This window comes from Polypterus senegalus, chromosome 18 (assembly GCF_016835505.1).
Source record: "Polypterus senegalus isolate Bchr_013 chromosome 18, ASM1683550v1, whole genome shotgun sequence".
NCBI lineage: Eukaryota > Metazoa > Chordata > Cladistia > Polypteriformes > Polypteridae > Polypterus > Polypterus senegalus.
In genome coordinates, this window is record NC_053171.1 from 50,328,749 (window position 1) to 50,345,101 (window position 16,353).

Genomic DNA, 16,353 nt, shown 5'->3' on the forward strand with positions numbered 1-16,353 from the left:
TCTCCAAACCGCATAAAATAGCTTTCAGATTAACTGCAGGTACTGGTATTTTAGTGACTGCTTCATGTAGAAAATCATAACAAAAAAAAAAAAATACACAATGATGACTAAACTGACTGTTCTGTCGCTGATGTCAGGTTATCTCTTCCCAGCTGCCCTCTAGCGTTCATAAGTCCCAAGGTTGATTGTGTTTTTCTGTTTCTTATATTGTTGCTAATAAAGCAATCATTTATAGCTGGAAACATTTTCTTGTCACTTCACAAGTGCGGAATGTTTTCCAAATTCTACTTCTTGTATTTGATGTCAAATTGCACAGCAGTGTAAGAAGTATTCTTTTAAATTTTGCCACCACCGTTCTACACTTATTTAGCTATACCTAAAAGTTTACCCAGTGATTTTTTTTGTCAAAACCATTACTCATTTATTCAAAACTGTATCTTGAAAATAATCTCATAATTTCACATTCCGCCAACTTGTTCTCCCAAGACGCAGTGAAAACTATTAATGCTATGTACGCTGCCGTTTCTTTCCAGTGACAAGTGGAATAATAGTCAAGTCAAAACATAAAAAGCTTGTGTGCTCCTGTTTCAGGACAGTTTTTATTTGTATCAGACTCGTCAAACAAGAAGAAACCATTCATCTAAAGAACTGCAGAAGTGAAAAGGGTTAAAAATAAGATCCACGAGGATGGGGTATAATTAGAATATAATTAAAAACTGATTACTCAGGACAATTTACAAAAATACAGAAATTGACTGCCTTACATTAAAGAAAAAATTACCTATAATTAATGATGTCAATTTCTCACTTGATCTATGTGCAGGACAAACAACAGCAAATATCACAACTTACCTACCTGTAATTCTGCCTTTCAAAAGATTTTTACTTACCTTATCATGATAGCAGTAAAAACTGAAAATCTTTTCTCTTTGCAAAGTCTCCACCAACTCTATATTACCAATTTCCTTCAATGTATTCACATTCACATATCTTCATTGTGTGTTATTGCAAATCTAACACATTATTCTGTCAAACAATCCATTGAATAAAAATCTCAACATAATGACACACATTTGGGTTTTAACTTTGATTCTTTAGGCAACTTGGAATTGGGATACAACAGGGCTCTAGTAATACAGATACACAGTTGTATCACCACAAAAAAGACCAGATATCTGGAGGAATAGAGGGGTGCTAAGCCTGAGCTTCTGTCTTAACTTACGTAAAATGAAGGGGCTTGTAGTCGGACCCTGTAGACACATTTAGGAGACGAGCGAATTCAGTAAGAGGTTGTATTTTTCTGGACTTGTAGTGCTACTGTAGGTCCTATCATCAAATACATAACTCAGTATAAAAGTCACCAAGCTTTGACAAAGTATGAATGGCTCATTTTATACTCTTAGATAAAGTCCTCAGTCATTCAAAAAAGAAAAAACTTACCATTGGTAAATCCCGCTGTGTTGTACAATCCTGATTCCAAGAACGTTTGCTATGAACAAACTGCCTAAGCAAATGGTGAACAACAGCATATGAAGGTTTACAGTTTCCTTCTGAAATGATAAGAATTAAAAAAAAAAAAAATTAGGCACAAAGGAGCATTTGGAAATAAAGTTCAAATTCTGAAATGTACTCTCATGTTGAATTTAAGTTGCATAATATCACCTTTATATTGTCAGAACTTTATAATTGAAGGAAAAAAAATAATAAATATATAAGTGAATTAGCCATAACACAAGCAAGCTCATGGGGGGCACATACAAACTGCCCTCGCTGCAGTGCATTCAAGATAATACACATGATATAGGCAAAAGTACTTGAATGACAAAAATAAAAGAAAACCTATAAAAAATTCCAAAATGAAATAACGTATTTCAATAGTGAAAGCATAAAACAGAAAGCAGGTTAGCTAAACAGGTTTACTGTTGGTTCAGCAATAAAATGTGCTTCAATTATTTTAATTTGAGGGTCTTAGCTGCATCAGTCTTTCCATTTGAAACTACAATAGAGAAATCATTTTACTTCCTGATGGAGGTAGTTCTTCTACAAAATAATACATTATACGACTTTCTTACTTCTGTTAATTTAGAGTCTCTCTATTATATAAAAAAATCCTGGGAAAAGACAAGACTTTTTTCAAGTCCCAAGAGATGAGACTTTGGCCATGAGATTTTTTGTAGTCATGCCCTCCTCTCAACCATATTCAACCAAGCACACGGTATTGTTATCAACAGAAAAAATGAGTACATGGGCAATCCTAATACCAAGAAACGAAGTCAAACGAATTAACGCCAAAATTGTCAATCAGTTATATGGCAAATTGATTAAATGCGTATCAATAGACTATACTGAAACAGTTGGTGGTGATCGTGCGGAAGATGAAAACATCAACTTACAATATCCTGTAGAATATCTACAACCGTTAACACCATCCGGTCTTCCACCGGCCGAATTACTGTAGAAAGAAGGATGTATCCAAGAAAGGTAATGTAGTACATCTTCCACGGATAACATTAGACAAAAAAGGAGTTCTTGATATGCCATTCGTATTAAAATGTTAACAGTTTCCCGTTATAAAGACAATTAACAAATCTCAGAGCCAAACATTTGAAAAAGTTGTTTTATTTAATAGAGAGAAAGAAACGGAATTCAATCACAGGAAGTTATACGTTGCATTGCCACGATGAAAGTCCAAACACAGAAATATGAAACAGTTTACTTTCAAATTATTACGTTTTACTATTTTTTACTATGGTTAATTACTCGCTGTAATGTAAAATAGTTTTATTATGCATATGTAACAATTCCCGTGAAAATAACAACCTTGTTTAAATTGTACATCCGCTTCCCCATACACAAGCGGCAGAACCGCACAGAGGCTAGCGCGTAGTGCAGGACCGGGGGTTGGCAAGCAAAGCGAGCAGGGGGCCAAGCCCCCTAGTCTTTTGGAAAAAAGATCACAAAAATAAAGTACACAATGTGCATCAGTCTTTACTTGCATGTCCACATTCACCATTCATTCCCTATCACACTCTTTCAAATGTGTCTACACTTTCCACTCAAGAAAACGATCTGATGAATCATTCAGTTTAGCTGAAACATTTATTAGCTGATCCAGATTAAAAAAATAATACAAAACCTTTCATTATAATTACATACTGGTGAAAAATAAACAACTGTCAAGAGAAACAAGGACTCACCGTCTAACAACGTGTAAAACTTCACTTCATCTATCTTGTGAGCTGGCTTCTCACAAAACAGAACATCCGCTGTTAATGTACAACAGAAAAACATATTAAGTACGGAAGTACTAATCGGTGCAGAAATGTGCTACTAGAATTCAATTATTGTAACAATACAGTATATTAAAATAGCAAGATTTCCAGCAATTATATTTTGTCCAGACAACTCATCTGCTAAAATATTGCTGCTGCCTATTCAAACCATTGCATTAATTGTAAAAATGTACAGTATATGAATTTTTTTTCCGTAAAGGCATTCACAATTGTCTTGAAGTTAACAGTATCATTATAAATGGCTACATTAATCTGTTATGAGGTATCCTATAGCATTTAGGGTTCTCAAAAAATATCAAGTTCAACATTTTGAAAATTGTTTTGCTGCTCTTTTCATGGTTCGATTCTACAGCCTTCTTTATGAATGCACTTCCAGTTCACTCTGGCCTTTGGTACTTGAGTTTTGTAGGCTACCAATGGGCATGGCTAGAGCTGCAGCCCTCTTTCCACCCACTCGCAGAAGTTAATAAGATGGCATCTTCAGCAGCATCAGAACATTCACCAGCATGCATAACTAATTAAGAGTTTCACTCCTATCAGTGAGTAGTACTTGAGTGTTGTACCGTGTTAGCCATTAAGGACGAAGTGAAAAGTCACGCAAAATGACAACTTTAATTGGTTAACTAAAAAGATTAAAAGATGCAAGCTTCCAAAGCACATAATGTAATCTTTTTACTTAGCCAATAAAAGGTGTCATTTTGTTTGATTTCTCACTCCCATCAGAGAAATAAAGTGTGATTACAATGGGCTACAGAACACATAAATTGGAATATTGTTGAAATGGTGCCTTATCCGATGAATAGTTATATACGCAGTTGGGAAGACAAGCAGATAAATGCATGAATTAATCACATAGGATTTTAAAAGCTGGTTATAGTGATATAAAGACACAGGCTGTGCTTCTGTAGTACACAATGGTTCCCCTGTTATGAGTGGACCACAGGCTAATGTTTCATCACAGGTGATCAGACATTTCATTGCAGCGAACCAGTCCCCTAGATCTCAGTCCATTTAAATATCTAAAATAGGGTTGTATACTGGTACTGAAATACAGACCAGCATTTTGGGATTTTCAGTACTGCAAGTAAATGTCAGCTTTTCTCTCAGTAGTGTGTACATGGAAAAAACTTCTGTAGATTTAATGAAATGAAAACACAGGCTTTGACACGTTATAGACTTCACAGGGGACTCATCCCCAAACCCTGCCTTTATTGATCCCATGTGTTTGGGACTTCATGAGGGACAACCCCCTTCCTTATTATTTCAACAATGGCACACTTCAAGCTTTCAAGAGGAAAGTGGAGCATAGAAACACCAAGGAAGCTGGGGTAAAGTGGGGAGTACAGATCCAACACTAATTTAAAGTGCAAGATGGATTTAGCTAGTTGATATATCATCTAAAGTGGAGACGCACAACAAATATTACAGACAGCAAGTAAAACAAACACATACATAATGCCGTAAGGAAATTGTACACCTACCTAAAGGATCTCCAAATTTAAGCTCAATTTCAAAAGAATCTTCAAGAAATCTAAAACAGGCCTTCTCACTCAGCCATTCAGAAATGGTCCATACTGATATACTACAAATAAGAGCAAAAAATTAACTACATGTACTTGAGAATTCTAACAGGTTACAGCTACGTGGTTAATACAAATGCACTTATGAAATTTAACATCATTTACCACTGGTAATTGTCAATTTGTGATTTCAATTTGCATATTACTTCTTCTTGTTTCTGAATTTCATTCTTTACTTCTTTAATAACAGACTCCAACTTCAGTTGTTTTCTGTCAAAATATAATAAAAAATTACACAGGTAATAAGGTGCAGCTTTTTTTAAAAGTACTCCAGATTTAACCATTTTACCAGCAAGCTTTGATAACCCTGAAAGATAAGAACAGTAGTACATGTACAAAAAAGCCAAATTAAATATTAATACTGGTCAATTTGTTCCATACTAAACAGTTGTAAATTAATCAAGTGCCATTTTCAAAGAAAGTTATTACTTACTGTTCCACTTTCATGCTTAAAAATTCAGCTTCTAGAAATAAAATGGAAATAAGTTAGGTCAACTAAGTAGCACTGAGAGTACAAAATAACAGCATGTGCAAAGACAGAAAATACCATCATTCGAGATAAAAAAAAAACCAAAGTAAAAGCCTGATGACTTGTCTATTGATTTATTAAAGATGCTAAATAAATAAAACATAGAAATGCCTATGTTTAGAAAGTTTACTAGTTCTCTGTTGTTAGAACGTTAGCTTGTCACCATAGGCCTACCTGGCTGATGTTGTGGAAAGGCTAAGAGGAGAGCCAAATCAGATATAAATGCGACCATCACTTTCGCCCTTGGACATAGTGTAGGGATGTGCACCAAGCGGTGACTAGGTTGGCTCATGCACACTTTTTTAGTTGGTGAGAAACCCAGAAAATGCCTTGATAAGCAACATTCCTTGTGTTGCCTCCCTACACTGGGGAACACTTTTTTAAAAAATAAAAAAAAAAAACTCCCCACCAGCAGTATTCTCTGCACTGTAGCAAAGCTGCGACTTGTTTATCTGCTGTAGACAGACGTGCCCATTAAAGAACAGAGACCCCCAGGTTCAATGGATGTCACTGGAGAAATCATCCTTGCTTTAATGAATACAAGAAAAATCAGAGTTGATTGGCCTACAAGCCATCATTTTTCATCCCTTCCTGAAGGAAACTACCAATTGCTGACACTACATGTACATGTTATTTATTGAACCACTCACTTTTGTGGTTTGATTCCATAGATGTTTAATGGATTCCTATTGTGTCAAGATGACGGCTGTTGAAATTGTTCAGTTAAGGTTTGTTTATTGCTGCTGCTTATAATTCATAAAACTATAGAAAAGTAATTTGTAAATAATAATATGTTGTACAACATGGCAGTGTAACTGACTGTCTGAAAAGTGGTAGTTAGCAGGCTGTGGCTGGGTAGGAAATGCAAACACTGTAGACAGGAAATTGGAGAAAACCTGACAATGAGAGAAGGACAGAAAATAAAACAGGAAAGTAGAGCAATGCCATATATTTGGTTGGGAAATTGAATATAAGAACACTTCCTTCCTTTGTGGTATAATAAAGATTGTCAGTCATGCTGGCACTAATTCTGTGACAGCCTGTGTGTGTGGATATGCCGGGATGTGGTAGCCATGCCGTATGGTTTTGTACCCTTGTGATGTTTAATAGGACGAGTAAGAGACACCAAAGTGCATAGTAGCACTTAAGTCAGGTTGTCCTTAACTTGGGTATTGCATCATAGTTGCAAGGTGGCAGAAGTTGGCAGACATGACAATCTTGCTATAATACATTTGCATCCAAGTAGATGGTTTTATTATTACATAGGCATTAAAAGAGGGCAACCTTTTCCCCACTTTCTTGAACGTTAAAGAGAGCGATTCTGTTCTGAACCTTTTTAAGAGATGCGTAGCGAGAAATTTTAAAAACAAAAACAGGGTGGTGTTCTTGGAAAAGTTAAGAGCCCCTGATTTTAGTACATGTGACCTACTAATACTTGCGAGGCGAGTGTTGCACATATCATAACATGGAAAAACACAATGAAATGGTGAGAAAGAACAGGGCTACACTTAGTTGCCTATGGGACAGGAGGAGAGCAGAGATTTTCAAACATTTTACACAAATGTTTGCAAAGCCTGCTCCTATCTGGACAGATCAATTTGACATCATTTGTGTTTTCTGGAATTCTGGCGTGTTAAAATCCACATAAAAGTATTTTATTATTGCTACTAAAGCTACAGTTATGAAGAAGATCAAGGACAAGATCAAAAGATTCTATATTTATTTATTTATATTTTGCTTGTCAAGAAAATAAGATAAAAAGCATTTCATATTGTGCACAACTGCCCATTATAATGAGTTACTGCATGTGGATATTGCTGGCTTTATTCAGGAATGTTTTAATATTTAACATATCATGCATTCAGTGTGAAATATGGAGTAACTCATTTCAGAACTTTACATAGCACAAATCCAAGACTATCCAAAATGTATCTGGGTCAAGAACCTACTTGTAAGCCATTTCCACAGGGCACCTACTTCAGAGACTCACATGTTTGAGGAATGAGCAACACAAACCTGAGACCCATTGGTTCCATTTATTTTGAGTAATCAAATAATATGGAAAACCTTGCAGAGCTCCTTAAAATCAATCCACTTAACATCAATTTAAAATGTGACCAAACTGAAATACCTTTATTTTTTTTATCCTCCACAGAAGCAAACAATTGTTCTATTCCAAATATTACTTCATCACACTTTGTAATCTTCTGTTTCAGTTTCTGCTCTTCTAGCTGTGACAAAGTCAAATAGTCATTTTAGTGACAGTAAGAGATTATATACATTACAATTAAGCTAATTACACAAGACAAGAACAAATCACAATAAATAATTGTCATTCATGACAGCCATTTAACTACAGTACATTAATAAAAAGTTAATTTCCTACCTCTGCAACGTTTATCATTTCAGTGTACAATTTCATCTTTCTTTCATTAAAGAGCATCTTGGCCTCTTTTCTGAAGTATGAGTTTTTTTCAGTTATCCCAAGTCCTAGATTCTTTAACTTGAAAAATCAGTAAATACAAAAAAGTTAAAAACCTCAGACTACGAGAAATCATCACTTTTATCAAGTTAAACTCTACATATTTAAATAATAAGCCATGCATACTGTTAAATGTTTGCCCTTTGATTTCTGTATTTTTCTTTATAGCCCTTGTGGAGGACCATCTAAGGACCTGTAGCTTTACTTTGAGGGAGTACAGGAGAATCTGAAGTAGAAATGTATGAATCTGTGATGTATTGATGTGCCTAAGAAACACTTCTTAAGCATTGCATGCTACTCAGATTTAAAATTGTCAACATGTAATCAAAGTGTTAAAAAGTTACAATGGAAGACGGACACCTAATTTGTCCATTGTAGAGCTTCCGGGGATTATTACTCACAGAAGGCCACTATTTGAGGGCACTTAGACCATTCCAGTAGCCGGACATGAAAGATTAGTTAGGAAGCTAGAAAATTTTCAAAATATTCATCTACCACTGAGGTGTACTATTATTGTACTATTGCTCCAATATATGGAACCTTAACAAATAATTTGGGGTGGGAGCCATTGTGAGCATAACCAGTACTGATGTAACTAAGTTTTGGAGTGCCAAGATCAGGGAGCAAATGACCCCCTTCAGAAAGCTCAATTACACCAAAAGTGGAAGCTTAACAAAATAAAAGCAGATATTACAGAAAAAGGCCCATTAAAAATGAAGGTTAGAAATAATGATCTAAATTGAACACATTTTTCAGCAGACAAACATGAAAATAAAATTTTTATTTTGTTAATGTTTAGGCCACTTCAGGAATTGTACAATACACAATTATAAGATGTATTACCTGACCAAGTGAATAGGTTCTGATTTTCTCCCAAAATGGCTCATTCAGCTCTATTAAGCGCTTGTCCAGAGAAGACATTTCTAACTGAAGGCTTTATATACAAGAAAGAAAAAAAAAAACAAAAAAACAATTACATTCACCAAAAGCAATCAAGACACTACTGAAGCTGTATGCGCATTGTAGATAAAGCAAAAAGACATCACTAGAATACAGAAAACACCAGCACCTATTTTGAAAATCCTTTCTCAAATCTTTATTTAACCAGTTGAGTCTTAACTACGTAATGGTTTTGTACCCCTGCAAGATTATTATATTACTAGTCACACCAACCCCCAGGTCTGCGCCATGCGCTGGCCTCTTTGCGGTTCTGCCACTTGCGTATGGAAATGTGGAAGTACAATTTAAACAGATTTTTATTTTCATGGGAATTGTTACATATGCAAAATAGAAATAACTATTTTACATTACAGCGAGTAATTAACCATATTAAAAAATAGTAAAACGTAATAATTTGAAAGTAAATTATGTTTCATGTTGCTTTAGAGTTATTCGTTGTGTAATACGATTTCATTCTGTTTGGCTTTGCAATTAACACGGAAATACTTTTTAAACTTACACTTTTACTGTAAATCTTCAGTAAATATTATTTTTTGAATTAAATTTTCGTCAATATCGCATTCAATTTTGATTCTCTGTTTGGAGTTTCATCGTGACAACACAACATATAATTGCCCGTGATTGAATTTTGTTTCTTTCTCTCTATTAAATAAACTGACTTTTTCGAATGTTTGGCTCTGAGATTTGTTAATTGTCTTTGCTAAAGCTATTCTAACAGGAAACTCTTAACGTTTTAATACAAATGGCATATCAAGATCTCCTTTGTTGTCTAAGAAGATTACCTTTCTTGGATATATCCTTCTTTCTACAGTAATTCGGGCGGTGGAAGACTGGATGGTGTTAACGGTGGTACATATTCTTCGGGATATTGTAAGTTGATGTTGTGGTCCATGGCCGGCCTTTTATCCCGGCCAATACCCCCAGGTTGCCAGAGGGAGCCATGCCTACGACATGCAGATGCTTCAGATTCCAGCAGGGCATCATGGACTATGGAGTTTTCCTGTAAAGCCCTGCTGGATAACATCGGGACCACCAGGGGTCGCTCCAGGGAGAACCAGGGACTGCTATTTGCCCAACGCCCTGGAAGTACTTCCGAGTCACATTAACTGAAGGAATAATGTACTTCCGGGGTGAAAAAAGGACTTTTTATCTGACCCGGAAGTGATAAGGAATGGACTAAAGGATGAGAAACACTTCCGGGTCAGGAACTATATAAGAACTTTGAGAACTCCTAGATGACGAGCTGAGCTGGGTGGTAGGAGGGCAACGCGTCTGGGAGTGGAGGATTGTGATATATTGAATTTTTATTGTTTATTGAGAATAGAGGAGTGGTGGTGCTTTGTGCACTTTATTATTATAACTAGCAAAATACCAGCAGCTTCTTGTAGTACTGCCTTAAAATTTTTATTAAGAATAAAATTTAACTTTTTTAAACAGAGGGAAAATATACCAATAATTATTTGTTAAGGATCTCTTTGTATACCACATTGTGAGTTCGGCCCTCCGGTTGTAATATGACCAAGCTGTGCGCTGAGCTTACTCTTGAGCATGCAACGTACAGTTGGGCATGTGAACAGTAATCATGTTTCAAATCTCACAGCTTGGATTGCTGCTGTCATAATCGGTCTGAGTTTCATGGTTTGCTTCAATTACGACAGTATTTGTAGGACTTGTGTTGAAGAGACATTCGGCATCTGTCAAGCGTTGTAAGTATACAACCAGTTTCATCGATAACTTCACATCCAGCTTTTGAGAGTTTAAACATTCATAAACATCAAAGTGTCCACTACTGAAATCGTCACCTGTCAATCTAAGATGTGTAAGAGGCATTGGCGGTTGTCGAAAGGTGTAAAATATTTGGCCATTTCGGTACACTTGAAAGCGACAACCGAACAATTCAGCGGCAGCCATCAACTCACATGCAGATGCATAGATGAAGGGCTTAAGCATTTCGCTCTTATAGTGCACATGTATAGTATAATTATCTCCTGTACCGTCATCAGTCCACACCTTGAACCTGTCCCAGTCATTCTATACCTAAGACACAATGTTCCTCCGGATATTAAGAGTGAGCCTGATATGGCCGTGCAATATGTAACAAAGAGAATGGAAAAGGTAGGTGCCATCTACCGGGCATGGAAACCACTCGGTAAGTGACAGTTCTTTGATCGATGGTGATCACCTCGACAGACATGTTAATGGGGGTACGGTTGGAATGATAAAGGAAATGGGTACCTGAACAATGTAAAGTAAGTCTAAAATACCTACACAATAACTATAATCGTAATAAATGAACAATAAAACAGCGGATAAGCCGTGGATTAAATAAAAAGGCTGTAGTTATCAGCAGGGAGACTTGAATCCCGTGGCGAAGCAAGGAAGGGAATGTAGAGACTGGAGCGATGGACGGCCTTATATAGGCAGGCAGCCAACAACGTGGGAGGTGTTGGGATGGGGGACCCAACGCCGCCTCACACGGTGGCCGAGCTGCAGGCTATGGACGTATATATGTACATAAGTAGGATTCAGTTAGCGTTGGGAGCCCGCATACCAAATGTCTTAAAGATGGGCCCATAAGTAACAAACACTGTTGAAAAGTTCAATATGGCGGCCGACAGTGGCATCATACCACCGAAATAAGTACCAAATTTCAGCCTTCTACCTACACGGGAAGTTGGAGAATTAGTGACGTTGGAAAGTTCAATATGGCGGCTGACAGTGGTGTCATACCACCGAAATAAGTACGTACATCGGTTTTGGTTAGTGCAGGAAAGCCACGTACTAAATTTCGTGAAGATGGGGTCAGCCTTCTACCTACACGGGAAGTTGGAATATTAGTGATGTTGGAAAGTTCAATATGGCGGCTGACAGTGGCGTCATATCATTGAAATAAGTACGTATATCGGTTTCGATTAGCGCAGGGAAGCCGCCTACCAAATTTCGTGAAGATGGGGCCATAAATAAGAAAGTTCAACATGGCGGACATCGTCGACCGTTACATGTAGTATTTCAAAATGAAACCTGCTTAACTTTTGTAAGTAAGCTGTAAGGAATAAGCCTGCCAAATTTCAGCCTTCTACCTACACAGGAAGTTGGAAATTTAGTGATGAGTGAGTGAGGGCTTTGCCTTTTATTAGTATAGACTAGCAAAATACCCGCGCTTCGCAGCAGCGAAATACTGCATTAAAATTTTTATTAAGAAGAAAATTTAACCTTTTTAAACTGAGGGAAAATATGCCAATAATTATTTGTTAAGGATCTCTTTGTATACCATGTTGTCAGTTCGGCCCTCCGGTTGTAACATGACCAAGCTGTGCGCTGAGCTTACTCTTGAGCATGCAACTTACAGTTGGCCATGTGAACAGTAATCTTGTCTCAAATCTTACAGCTTGGATTGCTGCTGTCATAATCGGTTTGAGTTTCATGGTTTGCTTTAATTACGACAATATTTGCAGGACTTGTGTTGAAGAGACATTCGGCATCTGTCAAGCGTTGTAAGCACACAACCGGTTTCAGCGATAAAATCACATCCAGCTTTTGAGAGTTTAAACATTCATAAACATCAAAGTGTCCACTACTGAAATCATCACCTGTGAATCTAAGATGTTTAAGAGGCATTGGCGGTTGTCGAAAGGTGTAAAATACTTGGCCATTTCGGTACACTTGAAAGCGACAACCGAATAATTCAGCGGCACCCATCAACTCACATGCAGAACCATAGGTGAAGGGCTTAAGCATTTCACTCTTCTAGTGCTCCTGTGTAGTATAATTATCTCCTGTACCGTCATCAGTCCACACCTTGAACCTGTCCCAGTCATTCAATACATAAGACACAATGTTCCTCCGGATATCAAGAGTGAGCCTGATATGGCCGTGCAATATGTAACAAAGAGAATGGAAAACGTAGGTTGTATCTCCGGGCATGGAAACCACTCGGTAAGTGACAGTTCTTTGATCGATAGTGATCATCTCGACAGACATGGTAATGGGGGTTGGAATGATAAAGGAAATGGGTACCTGAGCAATGTAAAGTAAGTGTAAAATACCTACACAATAACTATAATTGTAATAAACAAACAATAAAACAGCGGAGAAGCTGTGGATTAAACAAAAAGGCTGTAGTTATCAGTAGGGAGACATGAATCCCGTGGCGAAGCAAGGAAAGGAATGTAGAGACTGGAGCGACGGACGGCCTTATATAGGCAGGCAGCCAACAACGTGGGAGGCGTTGGGATGGAGGACCTAACGCCACCTCACACGGTGATCGAGCTGCAGGCTATGGACGTATATATGTACGTAAGTAGGATTCAGTTAGCGTTGGGAACCTGTGTACCAAATTTCTTGAAGATGGGCCCATAAGTAACAAAGACTGTTGAAAAGTTCAATATGGCGGCCGACAGTGGCATCATACCACCGAAAAACGTACGTACGTTGGTTTCGGTTAGTGCAGGGAAGCCGCCTACCAAATTTCGAGAAGATGGGGCCATAAATAAGAAAGTTCAACATGGCGGACGTTGTTGACCGTTATGACCATTACGAGTAGAATTTCTAAATGAAACCTGCTTAACTTTTGTAAGTAAGCTGTAAGGAATGAGCCTGCCAAATTTCAGCCTTCTACCTATACGGGAAGTTGGAGAATTAGTGATGTTGGAAAGTTCAATATGGCGGCCGACAGTGGTGTCATACCAACAAAATAAGTACGGACATCAGTTTCCGTTAAAAGTTCAATATGGCGGCCGACAGTGTCATCATACCACCGAAATAAGTACCAAATTTCAGCCTTCTACCAACACGGGAAGTTGGAGAATTAGTGACGTTGGAAAGTTCAATATGGCGGCTGACAGTGGCGTCATACCACCGAAATAAGTATGTACATTGGTTTCGGTTAGCGCAGGGAAGCCGCCTACCAAATTTCGTGAAGATGGAGCCATGAATAAGAAAGTTCAATATGGCGGACGTTGTTGATCGTTATGACCGTTACACGTAGAATTTTAAAATGAAACCTGCTTAACTTTGTAAGTAAACTGTAAGGAATGGGCCTGCCAAATTTCAGCCTTCTACCTACACGGGAAGTTGGAGAATTAGTGATGAGTCAGTCAGTGAGGGCTTTGCCTTTTATTATTATAGATAAAGAAGAATTATTGCACTTTTACGTGGTGTTTGGTGTGGTACCTGAGGGTTCAAGGGAGCGATAGCGCCCCCTACTGTCACAATGTTTTCATCTTCCGCACAATCACTACCAACTGTTTCAGCAAAGTCTATTGATACGTATTTAACCAATGTGCCGTGTAAGTGATCGACAATTTTTGCATTAATTCGTTTGACTTCATCATTTCTTGCTGCTAGGATTACCCGTGTACTAATTTTTTTTGTTGATAACCGTTTGTGATGAAATTCTTCAAAAAAATTTGGACATAATATGTCTTCTTTAATTGGGAACTTGAAGTAAGGAAAACATTAAAATTTATAAGAGCGTAGGAACTGTGTCTGACAAAAGCATTCACACGAATGAGAGGTGAGAGGATCGTGTACGTGGTTGAATATGGTTGAGAGGAGGTTGTAAACTGAAAAAAAATCTCTTGAAAAAAGTCTTGTCTTGTCCCAGGATTTTTTTTATATAACAGAGAGATATACCTATACTAGATTTTAAAAGTGCATTTAACACTGAAGAAAGGAAACATTTATTTAATCAAAGAGTTTTAGAACTCTGGATCAAACTATTGAGTCGTGCAGCTGAAGCAGAAATGCTGACAACTTTTAAGAAGCATCTGGATGAGATATTGGAACAGCACAGCTATATGCTAAACCAATGATCTTGATGGACTGAATAGTTTCCTCTAGTTTGTCCAATTTCGTATGTTCTCAGTGGAAGCCAGGAACAAGTATGTGTGTTATGCATTTCTCAAAGTTTTGGTGAATCTCAAGAAATTAAGGATTATGGCCCTTCCACTTAACTGGAAATAGATTCAAAAGACTATGTCAGAATTTTACCTAAACAAAAGTTACTGTGTTTTTGTGTTTAGTCTGTTAACAAAATATTATCTGAATAGAAACTCAATTCAAAACTTATTTTCATAAGTATCATATTTAGCTGAAGATCTGACAGAAATACCAATTTTCCTTTATTTTTGCTGTCCACTTTAACCAGAGTGAGTAAAGTTGCCAGTAATAAGCTCAATTTCAGCCACATCATGATTAACCTGGCTGCAAAATAAAAGAATGAATAAATAGAAGGTTCTATGTTGTATACAAATGGTATGGCCCCCCAATGAATAAAATGTTGGCGTGAAAAGGACAAGTTTGCTAGTTACTATTAGGTCATTAATAGATGAAAATTTGTTTTTCAGATTTAAACAATAATCATCATTTATAATATACTGTATATAGGATATAATTAAAAAAAATATATAGCATCAATTATTCTGTGTTAAGCCTAATGATTAGGTTTTTCTCAAATAGCAGTCCTACCCTATTAAAAAATAAATACACTTTCTGGATTATAAAGTGGAGGTGAAATTGAAGAGACAGACTTGCTGCTTATGCCACCACTGCAAAACACCTGCTGATTATTAAAAGAACAAAAACATTTTATTATCTTTTTAGAATAAGTTAAATAAGTAAAATAAGCTTATCCATACTTAAACTGCCCTTCAAAACTAATAAAATGTTACTAACCTGCATTGAAAAAAATTGTTTTACCTGTCAATTAAATTAGACTGAGTTTGGTAGTCTTCCTCCCAGACCTGCAGCTGTGGTTCATAAATATATTTCTCCTTAAGCCAGTCATCCAAAGCAGGGGTAACATCAGAAAAACACTGGAAAATTAAAATTTTTACACAGTGTCATATCAGGAAATATAAATTAATTGATACCTATATCAATAACAATTTGTGTTTTTATTAGTACAATTTTAATTTGATTGTACATAATAAACACTAATTAAAAGAAATTAAAATAAAATATTCTCTTACGTTGGGTGGAAGTTGACTCTGTCTTGGCTTTTGGATATCCATATTAACTTCAAGGAGTTGCATAAACTCTCTGACAGTGATGCTGCCATCTAGTATACCCTGTAAAGAAATTTGATAATCAAATACTCAGTTTCACCTTCCAATTATAACATGAACCATTCAGAATAAGCCCTAACAATCCTTCAATGATATCGAGATTCATTCTAACAAGAGACTAAATCTAAATTTGATGCTAAAATATGCCTCTGCAGTCATAATGTCAGAGATGGGATTTCAAAACTAAGTATGACTTGTATAATCACACTGCTGTGTTGAAGGGCTTTGACAACACCATGCCTTCTGTGTGTCGTTTTCAAGTTCTTCATATTTGCCCTGAAGACTTTTGCCAGTATGCCAGTGAAGACTATACAGGCTTTGTTTATTTAGCAAACTCACTCACTCACTCTTGGTATGAGTGAACCTAAGTAATAGCATACCTCCTGTTCCTTTCTTGCACCAGATGCTGCCAGGAAGGTGTTCATCTTCCTGCAGTACTGCA

The 16,353-nt window shown here is 36.8% G+C and overlaps 1 protein-coding gene across 2 annotated transcripts in view; it reads right to left on the reverse strand.

Annotated features, from left to right (window-relative positions):
• The window catches only part of knl1 (kinetochore scaffold 1), a 60,176-nt gene that overhangs the window by 7,001 nt on the left and 36,822 nt on the right, over positions 1-16,353 (reverse strand). For both annotated transcript variants that reach the window (XM_039741244.1, XM_039741245.1), the window contains exons 9-18: positions 15,816-15,914; positions 15,544-15,659; positions 8,728-8,818; positions 7,789-7,905; positions 7,534-7,633; positions 5,307-5,337; positions 4,979-5,083; positions 4,775-4,875; positions 3,198-3,266; positions 1,441-1,550 (exon numbers count right to left, since the gene is read on the reverse strand). In XM_039741244.1, the coding sequence (XP_039597178.1) occupies positions 1,441-1,550; positions 3,198-3,266; positions 4,775-4,875; positions 4,979-5,083; positions 5,307-5,337; positions 7,534-7,633; positions 7,789-7,905; positions 8,728-8,818; positions 15,544-15,659; positions 15,816-15,914 (939 nt within the window). The remainder of the gene's footprint in view (positions 1-1,440; positions 1,551-3,197; positions 3,267-4,774; positions 4,876-4,978; positions 5,084-5,306; positions 5,338-7,533; positions 7,634-7,788; positions 7,906-8,727; positions 8,819-15,543; positions 15,660-15,815; positions 15,915-16,353) is intronic.